Below are 23,024 nucleotides of genomic sequence, written 5' to 3' on the forward strand. Positions count from 1 at the left end.
CCCACAGTCAAGGCACATATGAGAAAGCAATCAATGAACAACTAAGGTGTCGCAATGCTCAACGAAAAACTGATGATTGATGCTTCTCATCTCTCTCCGTTCCTGTCTGTCTATCCCTCTCTCTGACTCTCTCTGTCTCTGTAAAAACACAAAAACAAAAACAAAAAAAACCCCAAAAAACTACTAGAATGAAAATCGTGGTGGGAAATTAATATATAGAAATGAATAGCTTTTATACACAAGAGCATATGGTAACCATTGCTGCATATAATCTCCCTCGACACTTAGTGGCTTAAAACAGCAGCTATTTATTACTGCTCACAAGTCTTTAGGTCAACTGAGCTGACTTCGTTGGGCTCCCCCATGCATCTGGGATCAGCTCTAGGCAGACTTTAGAGCAGTGGTTCTCAACCTTTCTAATGCCGTGACCCCACAATACAGTTCCTCATGTTGCGGTGACCCCAAACCAAAAAATAATTTTGGTGGCTACTTCATAACTGTCATATTGCTACAGTTATGATTCAGAACATAAATACCTGATATGCATTATGTATTCTCATTGCTACAAATCAAACATAATTTAAACATAGTGATTAATCACAAAAACAATATTTAATTATATATTGAGAAATATTTATTACTAATGGACTTCCTTACCTAGTGTATTGGGGCTACCATTCCGTAAATAGCTGCTTAACTAATGGATCTGTTTTTTCCAGATTAGTGGCAAGTTTTCTATATAGAACGGTGTGAACTACGTCATAGGATACACTGCAGTTTCTGCACAGCATGGTATCTTTCAGGGCTCTTTCACACTATAAAGCAGTGGTTTCTGTGTGGAATCCACATCTCCTTTACTTCAATGGGAGACCCATGGATTCCGCAGAAGAGAGATCCGCCACCCCCAATAGACTTCTATAGGAGGCAGATCTTTTACACTGCAGAATCCGCACAGCAGATTCCTCAGTGTGAGGCCTCTTTCAGTCTATTGGGGGTGGCGGATTCCACCTTTGGAATTTTTCTGCTCTAGGAAAAGTTCTAGCGTGAAAAAAATTAAGCAACATGCTCTATATTTGAGCGGAATCTGCTGCGGCCTCCCATTGACTTGAATAGGAGAGGAAGAAATGTGTCGGAAACTGTCATTTCTCCGCCTCTTATTGAAGTCAAAAGGAGTCTGCGGTGGATTGTGTGGTAACCCGAGATTCTCGGGAGCTCTCTTCCACAAAATCCGCCGCACTCCCAATGAAATCAATAGGAGGCGGATTCAATGCCGGAAACCGCTGATTTCAGCAGTTTCCTCATTCAGAATATGGGAAAATAGTGGGAGATATGGGAGATAATTATACATTGGGGAACAGTGTGAACTACATCTTATAGTGGTCTCTTATAGTATAAGACCAATGTAGTTCACACTGTGTAAATGTATGGTGCTTTGTGTAAGTGTAAGCTGCTTTGTGTACTGTGTAATGATTACACACAAAGCACCTTACACTTACACAGTATTTTGTGTATGGTGTGTGTACTGTTTTTACATTATTAACCTTTTTTACACCAGCAGGCTGTCTCACAGGCTCTCTTGGCTCTCCACCTCTTGCCTCTCCACTTCCTAGGCTTCTGTCCTCCAGCGCTTGCTGCACCTGCCCGCTGATGACGTCAGCAAGCGCCGGACACACATAATGCGCTGCTATGGACTGTGGAGCGTACCCCCTGCTTCCCCTGCCCCTTAGGCCCCGGACGGATGATGCAATCACATCTGCGCATGACCGCAGGCATTCAGTTTGGAATGCACGTCCATAACGGCGTGCGTTCAAGCTGGACAGCGCTGCTGCAGACGGTAGCGTGGCTTCTCAGCGGCTAAAGCCATCGGAAATAATGTATTTTCTGATGGCTTTAGGCAACCCCTGTGTTTTGGTCGTTCAACCCCTGACGGGGTCACGACCCACAGGTTGAGAACCCGCTGCCTTAGAGGGATGGACATCAGGCCTCTGGTTCTTGTGTTTTCTCAGCCCCTAGTAGCCTGGTCCCAGCTGGCTCATGTGGCAGAGGAAGGAGTCCCAGGAGAACGAGAACACAAAGCCTCCAGAGGCTTGGCCAGCATGGGGGTGTAGTCTGCTCTGTTCACTGAAACAAGTCACAAAGCTAGCCCACATTCAAGGGGCGGGGAAGTCAGACGCAGCTATTGACAGGTGAATCTGAAAAATGACACTGTAAAGAGCATGGAGAAGAGAAATGAAGGATTGGGGCAATTTTTATAATCTATCACAAGAGCAAGTAATGAGAAGATATAATGAACGGAAGGAGTTATAATAGCAAAAAAGTTGATATGTGGGTCCACTTTTATTAAAAACATAGGAAAACTATATATCTACATGTGCATATGTGCACACATATATAAGGAAGGTCCGGAGGACGTTGGTGTGTATATTTGACCTTTGTAGTGAGTTAAAATTACATACAGTGAAATACATTGGACAATTTCATGTATTTTTACATGTACATACCATGTAACAATCACCCCAGTCAAAATGCAGGACATTTTTATCATCCCCAAAATATTTCTGTGCCCTCTTCTGGTCAGTTCTTCTGGTAGAACCACTGATTTAATTTGGATCACCATAGGTTAATTTTACTTAAGCCAAAAAAAGTTACAAATAGTATCCATCTTCTACTTTAGTTTTTAATGCAACACAGTGATAACAAACTATCATTTCAATAAAGAAATTAACTTCAGGAACAAATTGAATATCCTAAATATTTTTATGTAAAAAATTTTCACTATATGCATTGCACATAATTGAGATAAGTATCCGTTGATTTTAATCCCTTCAATTGCCGGTATAAATCGTTGAATAATGATTGCTGACTGTTTCACTCCTTTCTACCTCAGTTCCCCATTTAAAAGTGGTTTGTCCATGGCAAGCCGACTGTGTAAGGCTGCGATGTTAAGTCGATTTAACCTGCTTGCTGGCGAAGCTAAGAAAGACGGTGTACTTGAAGCTAGGACATACCATGCAGCGAAGGTAAGTCCTTAAAGGAGTGCAGTTGATCATAGGAATATAATTTAAAACAAAAACAGTATAATAATTATGTTACATAGCAAAAATTGGTTGAATAGTTCCTGAATATAGGATATTGCCATGAATCTTGAACTTCTTAAACTTAATTTTTAAATGAACATGCAAGAAACTGGATATGTAAATAAGTATTGCCACCTCATTATGTATGTAGTTTGACAACATTGCTCAAAACTTGCTGTCGTGCCCAGAGAAACAGAACGTAGTAGAATTCTTCTGTGTAGAATACTAATGGTGCCAACTGTAGAAGTTGATTATTCTAAAATAATTGAATAAGGTATTCAAACAAATTAACTTTTCTATTAGAGCTATAAACAGCTTTAATTTCAGCATGTGATCTGGGCCTGATTTAACTAGCTGATACACATAACCTTTTTATTTCTTTAAAATATTTTTTCTCTTTTTAGTATTACATAATGCATGTTCAAGTAGAGATTTGGCAATTTTTAAGTGCAGATGAAAAATATGACTTGTAAAACCATCTACTGGTTGTATATAATATTCATAATCTTGTCACATAAGCATGCTATTTCAGTTTCTTGTCATATATACAAATTGTGAGGTACACGTAACTTTAAAGTACTAGATCATCCTGGGTATCTTTTTTGATGTGATTTTTCATTCAACATAATATGATATGAGCCATGATCTCATAATATGGAATATCCATGTTATTGAGTTATTAAATATGTAAATTGTTAATAGCAAATAAATACACATTATGATGAATATACATTAAGATGAGAAATATTATAGAGACAAAGCAACATGGTGAAAAGGTTACTACATGAAGAACATATATAACAATTATATATGTATATGGGTGTAACAACAGATACATTTTACATTTGGAAATTTACCTATGAATAATTCACGAGTCAGAAGAAATTGTAAGGGAAATTAAGAAATATCTTGAACTGAGAGAAAATGAAAATATAACATTAAAATTTATGGCCCAACCAGTGGTGGCGCAGTAGATGGAGGATCCACCTGGAATGCTGAGGGAACAGATTCAAAACCCCAAGGTCACTGACTTGAGCACAGGATCATCAATATGATCCCAAGGGCACTGGTTTGAGTCCAAGCTTGCTGGCTTGAGCCCCACCCTCCCGCCTCCCCCCCCTGCCTCCCCCCCCCCGGTCTCCCCCCCACCCCCCATCAAAGCACATAATGAGAAGCAATTAATGAACAACCAGACTGACACAATTATAAGTTGATGCTTCTCATTTCTCTCCTCCCTTTCTCCCATCATGTCTGTCTCTCAAAAAAAAAAAAATGTATGGAATATAATCCAAGAAGTGCTTAGAAATTTATAGCTTTAAAAGGAAGAAAATCATGAGTTATTTGAGGTTTCACCTCAAGACATTAGAAGAAAATATAAAAACAAAACAAGAGGGAGGAAATAATACAGAATAGGATAATCAATGAAATAGAAAACAGAAAAAAATTTAAAAATCAATAAAATGAAAATTGGCTCATCTTGGCCAGTTGCTCAGTGGTAGAGCATTGGCCTGGCGTGTGGATGTCCCAGGTTCGATTCCCAGTCAGAGCACACAGGAGAGGGGCACATCTGCTTCTGCACCCTTCCCCCTCCTCCTCTTGTTTCTCCCTTCCTCTCTCTCCCTCTCTCGCTCCCTCTCCCTCTCCTCCTCCTCTTCTCTCCCTCCCCCTTTCCCCCTCCCCCTCTCTCCCTCCCTCTCTGTTCTTTCTCATAGCCATGGCTTGATTGGAGCAAGTTGGCCCTAGGTGCTGAGAATGGCTCCATGGCCTCCACTTGAGCAATGGAGGAATGCCCAGATGGGAAGAGCATCGCCCCCTAGTGGGCTTTCCAGGTGGATCCCAGTTGGGGTACATGTGGGAGTCTGTCTCTGCCTCCCCTCCTCTCACTGAATAAAAAGAAAAAAATTGACTCACTGAAAATATAAACAAAATTGATAATCCTTTAGCTAGACTGAGATAAAGTAAGATAACACAAATGATCAAAATTTAGAATGAAAGAAGTGTCATCACTACAGACACCAAAGAGCTAAAATAATTATAAGAGCATCTTATGAACAACATTTTGTCAACAAATTAGACAAGTTAGATAAATGGATATGTTCCTAGAAAAAACAATTACAAAACCTGACTAGACAGAATATCTGAATTGAACTAAAGATACTGAATTACTAGTTAAAATTCTTTCTGTAAAGTAAAGCAGATATGGCTTCACTGGTGAATGTTTTAGCAAACATAACACAGAAATAATACAAATCCTATTAAAATTATTTTATAAAATAGAGGAGGAAAAAGCACTTCCCAGCTCATTTTACAAGGCCAATGTCTCAGGAACATAAATGCAGAAATTATTAACAAGATATTAAGAAACATATAAAGGGAAGTATACCTTGACCAAGGAATATTTCAGGAATTCAAGGTTGATTTAACATCAGACAATTATTTGATAAAATATATTGTATGAATAGATTGAAGTTCAAAACCCACATAATTATTTCAAAAGATGTACAAAATTTAACACCAAATTACAATAAAAAACACTGAACGAGTAGGAAATAAAAGTTAACTTCCTCAATTTGATAAAGGGCATCAACTAAAAATCTACGATTGACATTACACTTCATGATGAAAAACTGATTACTCTTCCCTTCCCCTCCCCCTCAAGATGGGGAGAAAGCAAGAATGTAAATCTCACCACATCTGTTCAACGTTGTTCCTGTCAAGACAAAAAGAAAGAAAAGGCATCCAAGACTGAAAAGGAAGAAAAACTGACTTTCTAAATGATATAATCTTGTATATAAAATCTTATGGAACTTACAAAACAAAATCCATATGTGTGAATTTAGCACACAGTATAAGAACAATATAGCAAAATAAATTGTGCGAACAAAAAATGTAATGACTCCAAAATTAAAATTGGAAAAACAGTTTAACTCACATTGGCATAAAAAATACTTAGGAAGTAAATTTAACAATATAAGTATGCGACATGTACACTGAAATGATGAAACATTGCTGAAATTGAGGAAGACCTAAAGAAATGGATGTAGCATTTAATAGATTGGAACACTCAACAATCTGTGGATTCAATGCAAACTCCATCGTAAATACAGCAAGCTGTTGTGTAGAATTGGCAAGCTGATTCTAAAGTCGGTATGTAAATCCAAAGGACAAAAGAACTAAAACATTTTCTTTTAAAAGAATAAAATTGGTAGATGTACCCTACCTGGTTTCAAAATCTATCACATAGACATAGTAATCAAAACAATATTGGTATACTGATAGAGGTATATAGATTAATGGAACAGAATAAGAATCCAGAAATAAACCCACATATTTATGGTCACTTAATTTTGTACAAAGGTGCCAAGGTAATTTAATGGGAGAAAGAATAGTCTTTTCAGCAAATTATACTTTTACCAGTCTTGCAAAAAAAAAAAAAAAATCTCAAAATTGGTCATAGATCTAAAAGATCCAAAACTAGGCACCTTCCAAGAAAAACAGGAGAAAATATTTGTATTTTTAGATTAGGGAAAATTATATTAGATATGACACCAAAAGCAGAAACTATGAATGACAAAACTTAGACTTCAAAACTTAAAACTATTTCAAAAATCATTAAGAAAATGAAAATACAGACTGGAAAAAATAACTGGAAATCATGGATCTGACAGAGGTGTTGAATCTAGAATATTTATAAATTCTTATAACTCAGCATTAAGAGTGGAAACAATTCAGTTTTAAAAATGGCACAGAATGTATCTACAGGGCGAATAGACATGTAAAACGATGCTCAGCCTCATTAGTTGTTAGGAAATGCAAAATCAAACCACTGTGAGATACCTTTGCACACCCACTGAAATCCGGAAGATTGACTCCACAGGTGTGGAGCAACTGGAATGCTCCTGCTCTGCCAGCAGGAACGTGAATGGTATGATCGCTTCCTACAGTGGTAAACATATGCTTACCATGTGACCATTACTTCCACTGGTATCTAGCAAGGGGAAACATACACGTCCTTATGAGACTGGTATAAATGTTTACAAGTGTTATTCATAATAGTCCAAAACTGGAAACAATTCAAATGTTCTCACCAGTGATTGCATAAGTCAGGGATTGGGAACCTATGGCTCGCGAGCCAGATGTGGCTCTTTTGATGGCTGCATCTGGTTCGCAGACAAATCTTTAATAAAAAAAATAATAGTTAAAAATATAAAACATTCTCATGTATTACAATCCATTCATTTCCTACCGCTCATGTTCATGGTTGCGGGTGGCTAGAACCAATCACAGCTGTCCTCCGGGACAACACCAAATTTTTATTGGATAATGCGTAATGTACATGGGTCGTTGTATGGCTCTCACGGAATTACATTTTAAAATATGTGGCGTTCATGGCTCTCTCAGCCAAAAAGATTCCTGACCCCTGGCATAAGTGATGTGATAGATATATCCATACTGTGGAATACTTATCAGCAATGAAAGGGAGCAGACTACTGTTATGGGAAACAACATGGATGAATCTGAAAACATGCTAACCTAAAGAAGCCAGACACAGCACTAGGGTCAGTAGATCGTGGTTCCCCGTGGCTGGGCTGGGGATACAGACTGAGTACAGGTGGTGGAATTGTCTGACGACTGGACTATGGCTGCGCACATGTATAAATTCACTAAAAAAACATCAAACTGTATATTTAGAGTGGATGAAGTGATGGTATGTAAATTATACCTCAGTAAAGTTTTTAAGTTCAACTAGATGTTCATTTATAAAAAATGAAAGGAAATACCAAAATATTAATAGTGGTTATTTATAGTTTGGGGATTACAGATGATTTTTATTTTATGTTTTAGCTATTTTTCAAGTTTTCTTCAATGAGTCTGATTACTCTTTTAATGAAAAATGTTTAAGAAGAAAATTTGTGTTATAGGAGTGTTGGGAAAGAAACTTTGTAGTTTCAAAAATAATATTGAGAAAAAATAGGAATTCAAAAAGTTTTTTAATTTTTAAATGGTGAACTAAAGAGACAAGATTTAGGGCTACTTATTTTTCATTAGCTAAATTCTGCCTCTATTCTATAATTGTGGTTTTTTTTTTTCTTTCTATAGTGTATGTCTGGATCCTATCAAGAAGCTAAAACTTTGTTGAAATCCTACTTACAGCAACATGGCTATGGCTCCTGGATTGTGAAATCTCCCTGTATAGAGCAATTTAGTATGTGAATTAGGCGATCTATTTTCACATTAAAAGTATTTTCTTTTTTTGGTGTGTTTTGACTAGTAAAATTTGTTTTAAATATTGGTCATTTTCAGCTTTCAAAATTAGAATCTGGCAACAGGAGTGGCTAGAAATTGCTGAAAATTTGTAGATATTCATGTCAAATTACATTGAAACATTAGGGTTGTGAGGTTTTAGTTTTTCAAAAAGAATTACCTGGCCCTGGCCGGTTGGCTCAGCAGTAGAGCGTCGGCCTGGCGTGCGGGGGACCCGGGTTCGATTCCCGGCCAGGGCACATAGGAGAAGCGCCCATTTGCTTCTCCACCCCCCCCTCCTTCCTCTCTGTCTCTCTCTTCCCCTCCCGCAGTGAGGCTCCATTGGAGCAAAGATGGCCCGGGCGCTGGGGATGGCTCCTTGGCCTCTGCCCCAGGCGCTAGAGTGGCTCTGGTCGGGGCAGAGTGACGCCCTGGAGGGGCAGAGCATCGCCCCCTGGTGGGCAGAGCGTCCCCCCGGTGGGCGTGCCAGGTGGATCCCGGTCGGGCGCATGCGGGAGTCTGTCTGACTGTCTCTTCCCGTTTCCAGCTACAAAAAAAAAAAAGAAAAAAAAAAAAAGAATTACCTGATTATGTAGCCATTATATATATATATATTTACAAACATTATAATGCTATTACCCTTTTTGTAGTTTAAAAGAAAATTCATTCTTTAAAATTTTTGTTTTAAAGCTATTTATAGAACAAAAGACAATTCAACATTGTGTTCTAGTATCTATCTCACTTAAATTTTTTTAAATTAAAAATTAGAATCCAAGAATGCAAATAACAATTTTTACTCATTTGTTGGTTAATTCCCCATTCTAGTACCTAATATTTGCAATCACCATGTCATGTGATAGTAAAAAGCAGTAACTGAAACATCATTTCCTCACGTTAAACTGTACATGTGAATGCAGAAAAATGTTAAACATATTGGAAATAATTTGACTAATAGAATATTGTCATAAATACTTTAAATGAGATTGCTCATTTTCAGGTTTCTTCTAAGATCCATCCAAATGTGATTTAATTCTTTATAATTTAGATGAGTAGGAATTTGTAGTAATATCAATAAAAGATTGTTTATATTTATATTTATACATTGCTGAGAAGAAAAGAGAAAGTTGGTTACTCCTGAGTTAGGATGTGTATCTTCAGTGAAACTGAGTCCATTCCATTCCTTTAGTCTCTTCCCTTGTTCCTTAGTTTCTGTCACAGGTGAATTAATTAAACATTATTGGTTCTCAGACTTTATCTTTTTAGCTGGGATCTTTATTAAATTTATAAGCTTCATGCCACCCCATATGAACTGTTAAAATCCCTTATGAGGTTGATATAGGGTTTTTATCTGTCTATTCTAAAAGTATGGCAGTTTAGTTGATGAGCATTAAAGTTGTTCTAGGAAGACATACATGTTTTTTTCAGTAGACTAGATATTAATATTGGGTTCCATGTGAAATTGCCATTTTTATAGGTTAAAGGGGTCAAATATGGGTGGTTTTATATGGATCAACATAAATTTTTATTGTTTTATTTTTATCAGTTAGATAACATTTATTGCTTATTTCTCTAAACTGGCATTTTCTTGGTCTATTTTCTGAATTGTTTCTTTCCACAGCTGATTTCCAACCCTTATTTCAATTATTTTTTGAGAGTAACTTTGCCTTTGAAAATACAAGATCTTTTACCTTCTCTTGGCTCTTCACATTTGTGGGTGTTTTGCTTTGGACTGACTTAAATGGTGAGAAAGGGCACCAAGTGGTCAATAGTTGCCTCTGAAAGTTTTGCCTACATAGCAAAGGCCCTGTGCTGGTCACTACCATGGGACTCAATAAAGGACAACTTATTTTCTCAAGAAAGTCAGTTTAAAGAGTAAGATAAATATACCTGTTTTACAGACAATCTAGTAAGTAGCTCCTTATTTATCCAACATAGAGTCACTGATTATGTGTTGTATCTGCTCAGTTATACTATTTTGGTTTAGAGGAAGAAAAGATCATATCTAAAGAGGGATATCAAGGGATGTAAAAGATGAAGGAGAAGGCATTAAGTAGAAGACATTCATTTAATAAAAAGCACAGGAGATGGTGTAAAACCCAACATTGGCCTTTGTGACTCTTATTTAACCTCTTGGCTCAGTTTTTCATTATTGTAAGGGTGAAATTGATACTGGTGGTTGTCATTATTTTTCAGGAGTGGAAACCGGATGGAAAGGGCTCCGGGCTGTCCTACATCAAAGTAAAACAATGCTTCTCATCTTATTTTAACTGTTATGTGTCAGGGTTGGACAACATGGTTTACTTGAAGAAAAGTAAACTACTTAATTCAGACATCTAAACTTCAACTTCTAATGTTGTTTAAAAACCACTAAACTAGTTGCATCTAAGTTGAAGTCCTCTTTTAACTCTGAGGTTCTGCTGTCTGAACAAGCATTGAAGGATGTGTAAAATTTAGAAGGCTGCAATGGGAGAGAGAATTCATACTCATTGGATGTAATAAAGCAAAGATTACAGGGCTTTACTCTCCATATGTGAGGCTAGAGTATAGAACTCTTGATAAGTTGAGAGTTGAGTCTGGCATATTTTCTCAATATGAAAGGCAGAAGAGAGCTCTTGAAGGTTTTTGTGTAGAGAAACGACACTATTCCACATTTTCTTTACTTATTACGGAAATTTGTAAACATACAAAAATAGAATAGGAAATGAATCCCCATGTACCAGTCACCAAACTCAATGTTATTTTAAAATGGCAATTTTGTTTGATATATACCTCCCCAAACTGGTTTATGTTAGAGCAAATATCTCCAACATGTTATTTTATCTGAAGATACTTTGATGTGTATCTGTAAAGTATGAGGATTTCTTAGTCCACTCATGTATAACCACAATTTAGTTAGCCACTTAAAGATTACTAGTAATGCTCCCATTATCTCATGAATGTGTAGATTGTTAGAACCAATATAAAAATCACATACATTGGAATCTGTATGTTTGTTGTTTTAGCGAGAGACAGAGACAGACAGGGAGAGAGATGAGAAGCATCAACTTGTAGTTGCAGCACCTTAGTAATTCATTGATTGCTTTCTCATATGTGCCTTGATGGCAGGGGTGGGAGGTGGGGGTTCCAGCCAAACCAGTGACCTTGGGTTCAAGCTAGTGACTTTTGGGCTCAAGCCAGCAACCGTGGGGTCATGTCTGTGATCCCATACTCAAACTGGTGACCTCAGGATTTCAAACCTGGATCCTCAGTGTCCCAAGTTGATGCTCTGTCCATTGCACCGCCACCTGCTCAGGCTGTATGTTTCTTAAATATCTATTAAAGTATATTTTCTCTCACATTTTTTTCTTTTAATTTTGGTTCTTGAAAAAAACTGGGACTTTTGTTTGCTGTGACTCACAAGGTCATTTTTGTTATATGATATCATTTAACAGGTTCTTTTGTCCTCTGTATTTCCTGAAACAAATAGTTAAAGCTAGAATTTAAGTTCAAATTTTTAGCAAGAATATTTCATAGACTGTTTTGTCTACTTTCATCAGAAGACACAATACTGGATTATCTTTCTTTTTGTGATGTTAGCTGTCATTGATAATCATTGCTTAATTCCATTATCTAATTAGGGATTCTAGGTGATCATCAGATTCTCTCATTAGCTGCAATGCTTCTATTAAATGTCCACTTCTGTATTATTTGATTACCTGGGTACGGCTGGTAACAGAAAAGGCTGGATTGTTTCTCATTATTCTGTTTTTGAAATAGTTGGTTCACTGTCATCTTCTAAATTTGACCAATGAGAATTTTTTAGTATAATAAATTTAAGCATTTGTGTTTTAGTCACTGTAATTCATAGTCAGATTCAGATTGTTCTCTTTTGCCCATCGGAGCTTTTCCTAAGCATCTCGGTATTTTTCTTCTAGTTGATGTTTCTAATGCTATTTTAAGTGCTATCATTTTGTATATTTTATTTTCTGTGTATTTGTTGCTGACGTAAATATACAGATGATTTTTTATGTTGCCCTTATATCCAGTGACCTTGCTAAATTAATGCTAGAAGTTTCTCTAGAGTTTTTTGGATTTTCTTCATACACAGTCATGTCATATGTGAATAATGATGAGTTTTTTTCTTCTTAGTTTTCTGTGTCTTACAATTTCTTTTCCTTCCTTCCTTTATTTTTTTGTTGCATCAGCAACCGCTTTCCCAGTACAATGTGAATAGAAGTAGTGATTGATGTCCTTGTCTTCTGTAGGAACCATGTCATGTTGCTGCCTAGATCTGTTGAACGTGATCCCAGTAGTCTTGTTAGCTCCATTTCTTCACTGATGACAGTGTTCCTGCCTTGCTCATCTTGTGCATTTGTTGCCCTGCAGTCGGAATTGGCCCTTTCTCTGAAGAAGCCTCATTCTTTTTTCATAGGAAGTAGGGTTTAGAAACCAGAGTCTGGATGCTAAGGGTAGGTACCCTATTAACATTGGGTTATTTTTCCCTGGGTCTTTCTTTTCAGAGAGAAGAGCTTGGGAATATGCATATTAATTTCAAATTCAGGTCCAGAGGGTTTTTAGTCAACCTGTTAAATCTTACATGTTATCACCTTTCTCTCACACCAAAATCCTGATTCCTATTAATACCAACATAATTTCTTCTTTTTTCTGCAACACACACATAATAGTCTCAATAACTGTATCATCACTATCATCAATAATGTGATTTCTGAAAACAATTTTAAATTGTTTTTGTACTTAGGCTCTAGCCTACCATATATGTACAACCAAGTAATATAACTTTAAAAGTAACTTTTAAAGTAACTTAAAATAACTTCTTTCTATGAGTTATACCTCCAACTCAACCCACAATTCAGATTGTTCATTTAATTTGACTCCTGCTATTTAGAAATTGAGATTTTAAGTTATTATGTAAAAATATGACAAATGTATAATACATAATATATGTAAAGAAGTGTTTTATCTCTGTTCTTTGTGGGCACGTGTGCCCACACTTGCCTTTTCTCTGCCTTCAAACACACATATAGAAATATAATGTCATTTAGGTTTTTCACTTATCCTTTAATTATTTTTAATGTAAACCCCCACCCACACACACAAATTTACATATGCATAGACATTTGAGGTTTTTCCCTTTTTTTTTTTTTTTACTGTTATGGTTTTCTAGCAGCAGGTCTTTTGTGTTTTTTTTTTTAATATTGTTTAGAGAAAAGACTGGGAAGCCTAGAGGCTATGACAAGAGCCTGAGTGAGAGAAATGACCTCAGTCAGGGTTGTGGCATTGTTAGAAAGTCCAGCAATGGTGGGAAGTAGGACCTGGAAGTAGGCAGACTAGATGACACCACGGGGCTGGACAGGTCAGAGGTGGCGCCATGGATGTGAGCCAAACAGCTAGAGGTGCGAGGAATAGAAGTGGACTTTTGGAGAAAATCAGTTTGGCTAAAAAGACGAAGTTTTGTCGTAAATTTTTAAGGTGATAAGATTGGTGGAGATACTCATTAATTGAAAATACAGTGATAGAGACTTTGAAAGTTTTGGAGTAAAGATAAATCACAAATCACTTGCAAAGAGGTAATTAGATTGTGGGGGAAAAGGTTTGCCTCATCGCAGGGAGAATGAAAGAACACTAAGACCAGAGTATCAGGGACACTTCGTGTTTATTTTGGAGAGATAAGAGCAAACACATGGAATTGTTGGGCGAGTGGATGAAGGGCAGAAACAGGAATTTCTAGAAGAATAGAACAAGCATTCTCTGATGCTTCAGGAGGGTCAAGGAGAAGGGGCCCAAAAACATCTTGGGGTTTAGCACCCAGGAGTCCTCCGGTGACGAAAACAGTGGCTCCCAAACCCACCTGCTCAGGAGAGGCCCAGGCCAAGTCCTGTGAGCTCGTCTGGGAAAGGCCCACATCTGCGTGTAACGAGTTATCACAGACAACACGGTGCAGGTGGGACCGCGCCCTGTTGGGAAGCACTGCCCTGCGAGGTGATGAGCGGCTGGCGTGGCGGAAGAGGAACTGGTCGTGCTTCGGCGTGGACGGGAGCCGAGGACAGGGAGGCAGAGATTGGGCTCTCTTTCTAGCAGCTTGGTAAGAAATGAGGGCTGTGCTTGGTTTTCTGTATTTATAAAAGTAGGAGATTTAGTTGATGTGCGTGTGTTTATCCAGCGCTTCCCACTGTGATGGGCGTATACGACTTGTTGGGGCGTATAGGGTGTTAGCAGGTCTGGAACGGCCCTGCCGTGGGCCGCTCTGCGGAGGGAAACTCGGGAGGTGTGACCGCGGCACTGAATGTTACTGAACGGCTACGTCAGAATGGGGGAGTACGCCACAGGGAAAGGGAAGAGCCCAGTGGAAGTGAAACTGGAAAAAGGGCCCACAGGTCTAGCTGCCTGTTGCCATGAAAACCAACGACGGGACACAAGTGCTATTGGAAGGCAAGGTCTATGCAAGTGCTGGCCACCTGAGAAGGTGGTGGACCCCTGTCCTCAGACACCCGAGTCCTTCCTCTGGGGCAGGCAGGGGCTTCTAAAGGGAGGGGAATGGACAGAAATAGGACAGAGGAATCCAAGGAGGGTTTTGAAAGTTCTTTGCTGAAGGGACTTAGCACAAAGTTCATCCCATTGGTTACAGGCTAGCAAGTAACATAAATAAATTAGGGGTTTTGTTCCATGTAACAAGTCTCCTCAGCTTCCCACAGTGACATTGTCCTTTTGGCCGTGAGCCATTGAGTAGCAGAACTGCCAGCCCCAGGGTAACCAGCATGAGGGGAAGGGCTGGAGGGCTCTCGTGCTTACTCTTCCTGCTGGGATGTTAGCCCTTGTTGTGCCTCAGCCTAGGGGAGCAGCTTCTAACTGTAGTGAGAGCTGGTCAGGGAGAGAGTGCAGGATTAATTACAATACATTTGGTGGGTTATAGAATACATAACTGATTACTAAGCTAGTAATAGTTAATCATGGCTAGAAGAGCAATGAATTGGATTTTAACATTTTACAGGAATCCTTTTATAAACTTGGTTAGTACATTCTTATTTAGCTCTATTTTATGATTAGTCAAAATAATAGGAGTAAATCAGTAATGTACTATATTTAGTCCTGGTTACAGAGGCAGTGAGGTTGCATTGAGGAAGGAAGAGGCAGATGTGAGAGAACAGGAGGGTGTGTCCAGGGTTCTTTCCAAGTTTGAATTCTTAGATTTAACTCTGGCCTGTGTTTTGTCATGCTCCATTCACCCTCAGTCTAACTCGATCATTGGGGGAAATAGTCCAATAGTTACAATATTGGCGTGAGTGATGGCTAGTGAGCGAGGAGATAGAGTGGAGTTCCTTCAGCCTTTGAGGGGTCCATACGGGGTAGGGACAGCTGAAGCCCTGGACAGGCAGTCTGGGCTTCGACAGCCTGCTTTTAACCCCCATCTTCAGTAACTCCATGCTCTTATCTGTGCCGTGGCCTAAAATGTCTCTTGTGTTCATCATGTGCGGAGTAAAACAGACATTTTATTACCTGTTAGAGAAACAGGGTTTTTAGTTGGGAGGTAGTCTCAGATAATTACATTTCATTTTGCCATGAAATGAAGTGAGCATTATTTTAAGAGATCCTCAGATAAAACTTGGGAAAAATAATTTGAGTATAATGTGTGCATGACATACATAAAAATGCTTGGAGAACATTGATGGAGACTGGGTATGAATGTCGTCAAGCTTTATAACATTAATTAATGAAGGGTCACTGTGACTTACTAAGACAAGTTTATTTTCTTTGAGAATGAGCTGAAATCGATGGTTCCTAAAGATAATTATTCTTTGATGTGAGAAAGGAGAAAGAATATTGTTAAGTAAACAGGAAGCATGAGAATTTCCTCTTTAGAAATCTTTTGATTCTGATACATCCTATAAATTAACTTAAAACACAACTTATTACCCTGTCACTTCTTGTGTTATGATAGATGTCAAACAGATTGTGTTTAATGGTTTACTAGTACCATAGGACACCATCTGTCATCTTTGGTCCTGAGGAAGAAAAGCACCACAGAATACTAGTGGCTGCTGGTGTGCCCCTTCCTGGTGCACTTTTAAGTGTCTTCCTGGGCGAGGTGTGAGGACCACATACTGAGTCCAGCAGTGCCCTTTTTGGGTCCTTTGAACTCTTCCATGGGGAAGCTCTGCTGCTTCCACATCATTAGAAGAGACCTCTTGAGCCAAGCACTGACTCAGTCAACTATTAATGGCATTTGTAAGTTCTCTTTAAATTCTAAATTCCAGGGAGTTGCACTCATCGCAGTTAAATCAGCCCAAACATGACTTACATTCCACCACTGTCAGTCTCTAAAGCCTTGTGTCTCACTGCCCAGCAATGCTGAGATCTTAGCAGCTCCCATTTGGGGTCTGGAGGCAGTGAAAGCTGGTAGCCGTGAGTTCTGGGGAAAATTGCCTTCAATTTGTGAGTCATTGGAGTCTTGAAGGAGAAGAGTGGTTTTCTTGGAAGAGACACAACTAAAGAAAAGGGGTTCCTGTTGTCAGCAGGACACACCAGTCTTGTCAGCCTCTGTGTCCACCTGTCGCATTTCAGCGTTCTGCTTCTGCCAGCCCTCAGTGTGGGAGTCCTGGAAGGTCTGACTGCATCTTTGCAGACCTTACATCAGGCTCTGCCCTCTGCCATGTCTTTCCTGTGACTTCTATAGAAATGGACTATTTCAAAACTGCCAATTAGGACTTCCACACACATTTTAAATTGTATATTCATAACTTTAATCTTCCCCTTTGTTCTGTGTCTGAACCATCAGGAGAATCTGGTGATAATTGCAGTTTTTCTAACTATCGTTGCTGTAGCAATTACATGTCATGGTCTTGGGCTTCACATCGTGGCCTCCTTCTGCATTTCATCCTCTGCTAGCAGTGATGGTAACTTAGTGAGGATGCTGCTGTGTCCGTAGAGCTCCCCTCCTCTACTAGTACTATGTTCCTTGAATATATGAAGAACCCACTCCCAGAAGCCTGAGAGTCTGTTTCTTGCTATTTATAGTACAGGTCAGGAAACAGATGGCCTACTCAGAATAATTCAAGGGCCTCCTAAAGAGATGATGTATAATACAAAGCCAGGGCACAGGGAGCTACAGGGGCTAGTACATTGCTGGGGCTGGTAGGAGAAGTGCAGCAGCTTGTCTGGAAACAGCAGGGCCCTGTGGAGAGCCAGAGGGCAGGGAGCCTCCTGAGGGTGGAGAGCAAGGTGGGAGGTGTTGGAGAATGGGTGGAGAAGGACACCAAACTATATGAAGAGCTGCAGGAATGTTTGTGCTTGGCATCTTGTTTAAGGCATGCCCTGGAGAAGAACATCATATAATTTGGTGAGATTTTCTCAGACTGAAACTAAGGAACCGATCACCTCATGGTGGGAGAAAGCAAGCACTCTGAGAAGCCGGTTTTTCTATTCCGCAGACCTCTGCTGGGAGGAGCAAGTTTTATAAGCATCTTCCCCATCTGGGAGGTCACATGGTACTTGGGAAAATTTTAGTGATTAGTCTGTGCTATTCTCAGAATAACATCTGGGCTTACTGATATCCATCAACTTTGTTAGATAATTTTATTTACTGGTCTACATATACATTATATTTAATAATTCAATATAAAAATAAATACTTTGGGATAAATAATTTACGTACATTTTAGAACCCTTAGGGCTTACAAAAAGAATCTTAAAAGATCCATATTTATCATCTGAAGACTAATAGTTACAAAAGGTAGCAAACCATACATCAAAAATAAATATAATTTTTAAATATTTAAATAAATAGCCTGATAAGTTTTAAATGGAGGCACTTAAGGCAATGTTGAGAAGATGCTTTGACAAAAAGTAATCCATTTGTTCAGGAATTCTACGACAGTCGCCTCCTCCTCATCATAGTCACACTTAAATCTTGTTTCGGTTCCCTAAAAAACAAAAATTTAAATTGTGTTTTTTTTTAGTCCAGGTTAGTTTGCCTTAGGTCTAATTATTCTCAATTGAAGTACTACAGGCTTATAGCCGTTATTTTTAAGTAGGTTAAACACATTAATCATATGTTCTTGAAATGATCAAATTGGCATGCTGAAATTATGTTATGATACCAAGTGATAGTAACACATAAGCTGAGACTTGCCCCACTTGTTAATTCTGTTGATCTCCATAAACACAAGACTTTTTCCCTGACTTATATACCAGTACACATTTTAAATAAAAACAGATCTAGCCTGACCAGGCGGTGTCGCAGTGGGTAGAGCGTCGGACTGGGATGCAGAGGATCCAGGTTTGAGACCCCGAGGTCGCCAGCTTGAGCACAGGCTCATCTGGCTCGAGCAAAAAAAAAAGCTCACCAGCTTCGCTGGCTCAAGCAAGGGGTTACTCGGTCTGCTGAAGGCCCGCGGTCAAGGCACATATGAGAAAGCAATCAATGAACAACTAAGGTGTTGCAATGAAAAACTGATGATTGATGCTTCTCATCTCTCTCTGTTCCTGTCTGTCTGTCCCTATCTATCCCTCTCTCTGACTCTCTGTCCCTGTACAAACAAAACAAACAAACAAAAAAACACCAGATCTAGACAAATAGCTACAGGTAAAAGAAACTTCTTAACTTTCCTCTGGGTGTAAATCTATATCTGTAGGTTACATGTGTGCAACAATATACACATTATATTTTCTTTTTTAAACCTCAGGTCTCCTATTCTACTTGAGTGAATCTCTTCATATTTTACCAAACTAGGTAGAACCAGCCAAGAGTAAGTTAGGAGAAGCTTTTTTGTTTGGGGAAAGTTTTTGTGAAGAACAGTTTCATAAACACTCATACCCACCCCACCCTGCCCTCAGTACCAATCAAGTACCAACTTTTGAAATTCTAAACATTAAAACTTTTGTTCTCTGGACTATTTGAAAATCAACATTCTGTGCTGATAAGAGCTATTTCAACTGTGCCTCTAAGGGACAAGCTGAGAAAATATTCTGATATCTAGTAAGATAAAAGAGGCTTCCCACATTTGAAGTAATTCTTATCCTGGAAATACACCGAGTAAGATATACACCGAGTAAGATAAAGTATTCGCTTTAAATAAACCGTTGTAGTGTTATATACTTTTTACATATAATTGAATATTGTAACCACTTAGAGGGTTAGTTTTTTTTCTTAAGTATTGGGCTTTTGAAACTCAGAATCTCTGAGTTTCACAGAATTTTATCTTAATTTTACATCAAGAATTTAGAGCTTTTTGATGTTGGTCAAAAATTTTAGAGCAAACCTGTTGACCTGCATGAGAAACAGAGTAAGTGACATTGCTCTCAATGTATTTTTTAAAAATTGAATGGAAAAGAACAGTCTAATAAAATGACTCCTATTTGGAAATAACTAAAGTTAACATTTTTAGAGCCTTGGTTTTACTACCATTAGAATTATGCTGTTTATTTAGGGAAACTGCTGAGTCATGGATTCTGAACTTGGGCAGCTGGAATGAGAAAAGAGGGCCATGACTCTCACATCACCAAATCCCTTGTAGATTTCATTCTTCTTATGTGTTTGAAACTACGTAAGGTTCTGAAAGTATTGCCTCTAAATAAGGAGTTATACAGTCCATTGGCCATTTCAGTGGTTGCTGTTTTCTAGATAAATTTCTTAGTCCCTCTACCAATGGTAGGGAAACTGCATTTAAAAGGACTCTTAGATAATCAGTGTTGGCTATTGCAGAAAATTATCTGAAAGAGTTTTAAAAATATATAATGGAACCTGCCTGCTTTCTGTGAAATTAAACTCAGTGTTTTCTCCTATTTCCGGTGTTGTGTCCATTGAGGGGTAACAGTGCAGGGGTCAGGGCCTGTCCCCGCAGGGTAGGGGGTAGAAACCCTCTGGCTCTTACCATTACCCCTCACACTTTCCAGCTCCTCATGTCTCATCCAACACAAAAACAGTTCATGTTCACAGTGGACTTAGAATGGGTGAGGACTCCACGAAGAACCAAAAATGCTATCCCACTTTAAAATGCCCCTCCGTGAGTTTCCTTCCACGTGAGCCAATGAAGTAATGCCTTACCTTGAGTTTCAAAACTAATACTTTGATATTGCTCATTAATTCCTCGATGTCTCTCAAGGTAAAGTCTTTGCTTTGAGCTAAATTTACTGCCTCTTCCAGAGGTTTGAGTTCTTCTGCTAGACATTGCAGATGGTTCAGTTTGTTGGCCTTCAATAATAAAAGCAATGATTAGAAAAGGTCAATCAGAAAGTAATCTCATTTTATGAGTGTATCCATGACTTGAATTAACTTTCAGTTAACAAATAATGAATCATTCATTTCAACCTAATTTGGCTTTGCAAAAAGTCACCGTTTCTGCACCGGATTGCAAATCACAGTTAGAGGCTGAATCCTCTCCCAGTCTGCACAGAAGTTGGAAGTTATTAGGATCAGAGTAGTCCGAATGTGTAAGTATGGGATCACATTCCGTGATTCTAATATTTCATGGTTTAAGAGTTGAGGATCATAGAATGTAAAGGACAGAAGGAGCTTTTGGGTGCCATTGGTCACAGTCCCAACATTTTGTATGTTAGGCAATTGTAACTATTTAGTAATGGCACTCAAAATAGCGAGTCACATATAACTGCATCTTAATTGTCTACTTTTCTATAATAAGCACATTAAGATGCATTTTTAAAAATTACACCAACCAAATAAACTGTTGCAATATTGGAAGGATTTGGGGAGGGGCTTCCTGATTTTGACACACACATAATATTTCACACTTCAATGGTACATTATAGTTTCAAAGTGTTTTCTCCTCAATAAGCTCAGTTAAGTCTCACAGCACCTCTTGAGATAGGCAAAGCAGTGTTACCTCAAATAAGGAAAGTAAATCTCAGAATTCAAGTATCTTCCCTAAGGTCACATGACTGGGAGGAGCCAGGATTAAATTTTTGGCTATTTTCTTTATAGCATTAACATAGCATCCTTTGAATTAAATGTTTTCATAGTTCCCTGAAATCTTTTAGAAACATGGGATGGTGGTAAAATGAACAAGTGAATGGAGTTGATCACATTACTTTTGGTTTCAAGTAGATCTTGAGTTGTCATTTAGAAACTGTTAGATTTCAAAGAATCTACCACCTTCTAAACTTTGCACACACCCCATGTTATCTTTCTAACAATCTTCAGAGGGAAAGAGGGCTGCACCACATACGTCTCACTACATTTTCATCTGCTGGCCTCTCGACTTGCTACTGCACATTCTGCAAGTTCAAGGCTTGAGTTTTCGGCATGAGTGATGTGGACCTGGTCCCCCAGAAAAATCTACTCTTTAAGGTGCTGGTAAAGGTAAGATGTATGTGTGTCTGATTAAGCTGGAGGAGATCTCTAAGTTACTTCCTTTTTATCTTTCAAAAGAGTAACCTGAAGCATAACTTAAGAGGTAGATCAATGGAACTACATCTGTGATCTTTTAGGTCCCATTTTCTGAGCTTGGATTCACCCTGGGACAGGCTCTTCCCAGCACCCCTTCTGCCCGTTCTCTGTTGACCGGCACAGCTGTAGCAGTCCTCACTTAGCAGTAAGAGCTTGGATGAACTAGACTCCTCTTAACTGCCTGAACCCCCAAATCAAGTGGAGCTCTCAAACTTGGAAAATTAGCCATATAGCATAAGGTTTGGCATAAAAGATGTGTAAATCCAAAATTGTACTTTATGACCTCCCAAAAGAATTGACTTGACGTTCTACAGGAAGAATTTTGGCCTTCCTAGTTACTACTAATAGCAAACGCTTGTACGCGGCTTACCATATGCCAGCTGCCTATGAATCCTTTACATTGACTCCTTAATCCTCGTGAAACTCTACAAAGTCTGTACAGTTATTCACAGATGTCAGTAAACTCAGTCACAGAGAGAGTAAGTAGCTTGCCCAAGGTCACACAAGCTAGGACGTGGCAGAGCTGAGATTTCAGGTCAGATAGTCTGGCCCTTGTGTCTGAGCTGTGACTTAGTTCTCTGCTGCTTCCTAAAGGCAGACAGACCCTTAGGAATGTCTCCTAAACAAAGGCTTTATTTTAAAGTGGGCTCCTCTGACAGCAGTTTTGATCATTTGCATGGTAAAAGTATACAATAGAACGTCTCTAGAGTTTTACATTTTCACATGAAGCAGTCAACATAATCTTGTTGAAGACTATCCCAGCAATATAGCAAGAATACTATTGCCTTTTTTTTCTTCCCATTCCCTTTCCCCCAAACACAAACAAATACTTATAAAAAGCCCTACTATCAAACTTGGAATTTTTCAAAAAAAAAAAAAAAAAAGAATTGAAGTTATTAATTCTGTTTCTCAGGTGAGATGCTACTAATATAATCAGTGTGCAAACTTCCATTTTACTTTGAATCTTAATAAAATACAAAATGAACTCAGAAAGTGGTACTTACCTCCCTGGGCACGTAAAATTTAAATGCGAGCATCACGGAAAGCTTGGAGTTCTTGTAGTTCTGAGAAGGCACACAGACGGTTATTAATTACAAAGTGTGCCCAGGGGGGAGGCCAGCACACCTGTGTGGGCAGCGGGGTGTGGGGATACTCACACTGACTCCCCTCAGGAGCCGCCCCAAGTCCAGCAGCAGGTGCTCCAGCTGCAGCTGCGTCTCACTGGCAGTGTGCGAGGTAGGCGCGCCCTCTGCAAGGACAGCAAGTGTCAGTGCAACGCAGGACAAGAAGTACACCTTGTGCAT

General features: G+C 38.8%; 2 protein-coding genes across 2 annotated transcripts in view; one reads left to right on the top strand and one right to left on the bottom strand.

The window, feature by feature from the left end:
- ADAD1 (adenosine deaminase domain containing 1) overlaps positions 1-8,299 on the top strand; it is a 28,763-nt gene extending 20,464 nt beyond the window's left edge. The window contains exons 11-12 of the mRNA XM_066360902.1: positions 2,888-3,020; positions 8,178-8,299. Of these exons, the coding sequence (XP_066216999.1) occupies positions 2,888-3,020; positions 8,178-8,291 (247 nt within the window). The 3' untranslated portion in view covers positions 8,292-8,299. The remainder of the gene's footprint in view (positions 1-2,887; positions 3,021-8,177) is intronic.
- A 9,802-nt stretch (positions 8,300-18,101) lies between these two features.
- Positions 18,102-23,024, bottom strand: IL2 (interleukin 2). The gene is made up of 4 exons (XM_066360903.1): positions 22,878-23,024; positions 22,725-22,784; positions 20,362-20,508; positions 18,102-18,238 (listed from the first exon to the last, which is right to left on the bottom strand). The coding sequence occupies exons 1-4, from the start codon at positions 23,022-23,024 to the stop codon at positions 18,128-18,130; spliced, it is 465 nt and encodes a 154-aa protein (XP_066217000.1). The 3' UTR covers positions 18,102-18,127.

The sequence above is a fragment of the Saccopteryx leptura genome, chromosome 1 (genome assembly GCF_036850995.1).
Source record: "Saccopteryx leptura isolate mSacLep1 chromosome 1, mSacLep1_pri_phased_curated, whole genome shotgun sequence".
In the NCBI taxonomy this organism is placed as follows: domain Eukaryota; kingdom Metazoa; phylum Chordata; class Mammalia; order Chiroptera; family Emballonuridae; genus Saccopteryx; species Saccopteryx leptura.

What these genes read in the sequence shown, in the direction of transcription:
- IL2 (XM_066360903.1), bottom strand. Translation starts at nt 23,024, where the DNA reads ATGCACAAGGTGTACTTCTTGTCCTGCGTTGCACTGACACTTGCTGTC. An exon ending in AATTTTACGTGCCCAGGGAG is followed by an intron (nt 20,509 to 22,724) that starts GTAAGTACCACT and finishes TTATTATTGAAG; the next exon opens with GCCAACAAACTGAACCATCT. An exon ending in TATTAGTTTTGAAACTCAAG is followed by an intron (nt 18,239 to 20,361) that starts GTAAGGCATTAC and finishes TTTGTTTTTTAG; the next exon opens with GGAACCGAAACAAGATTTAA.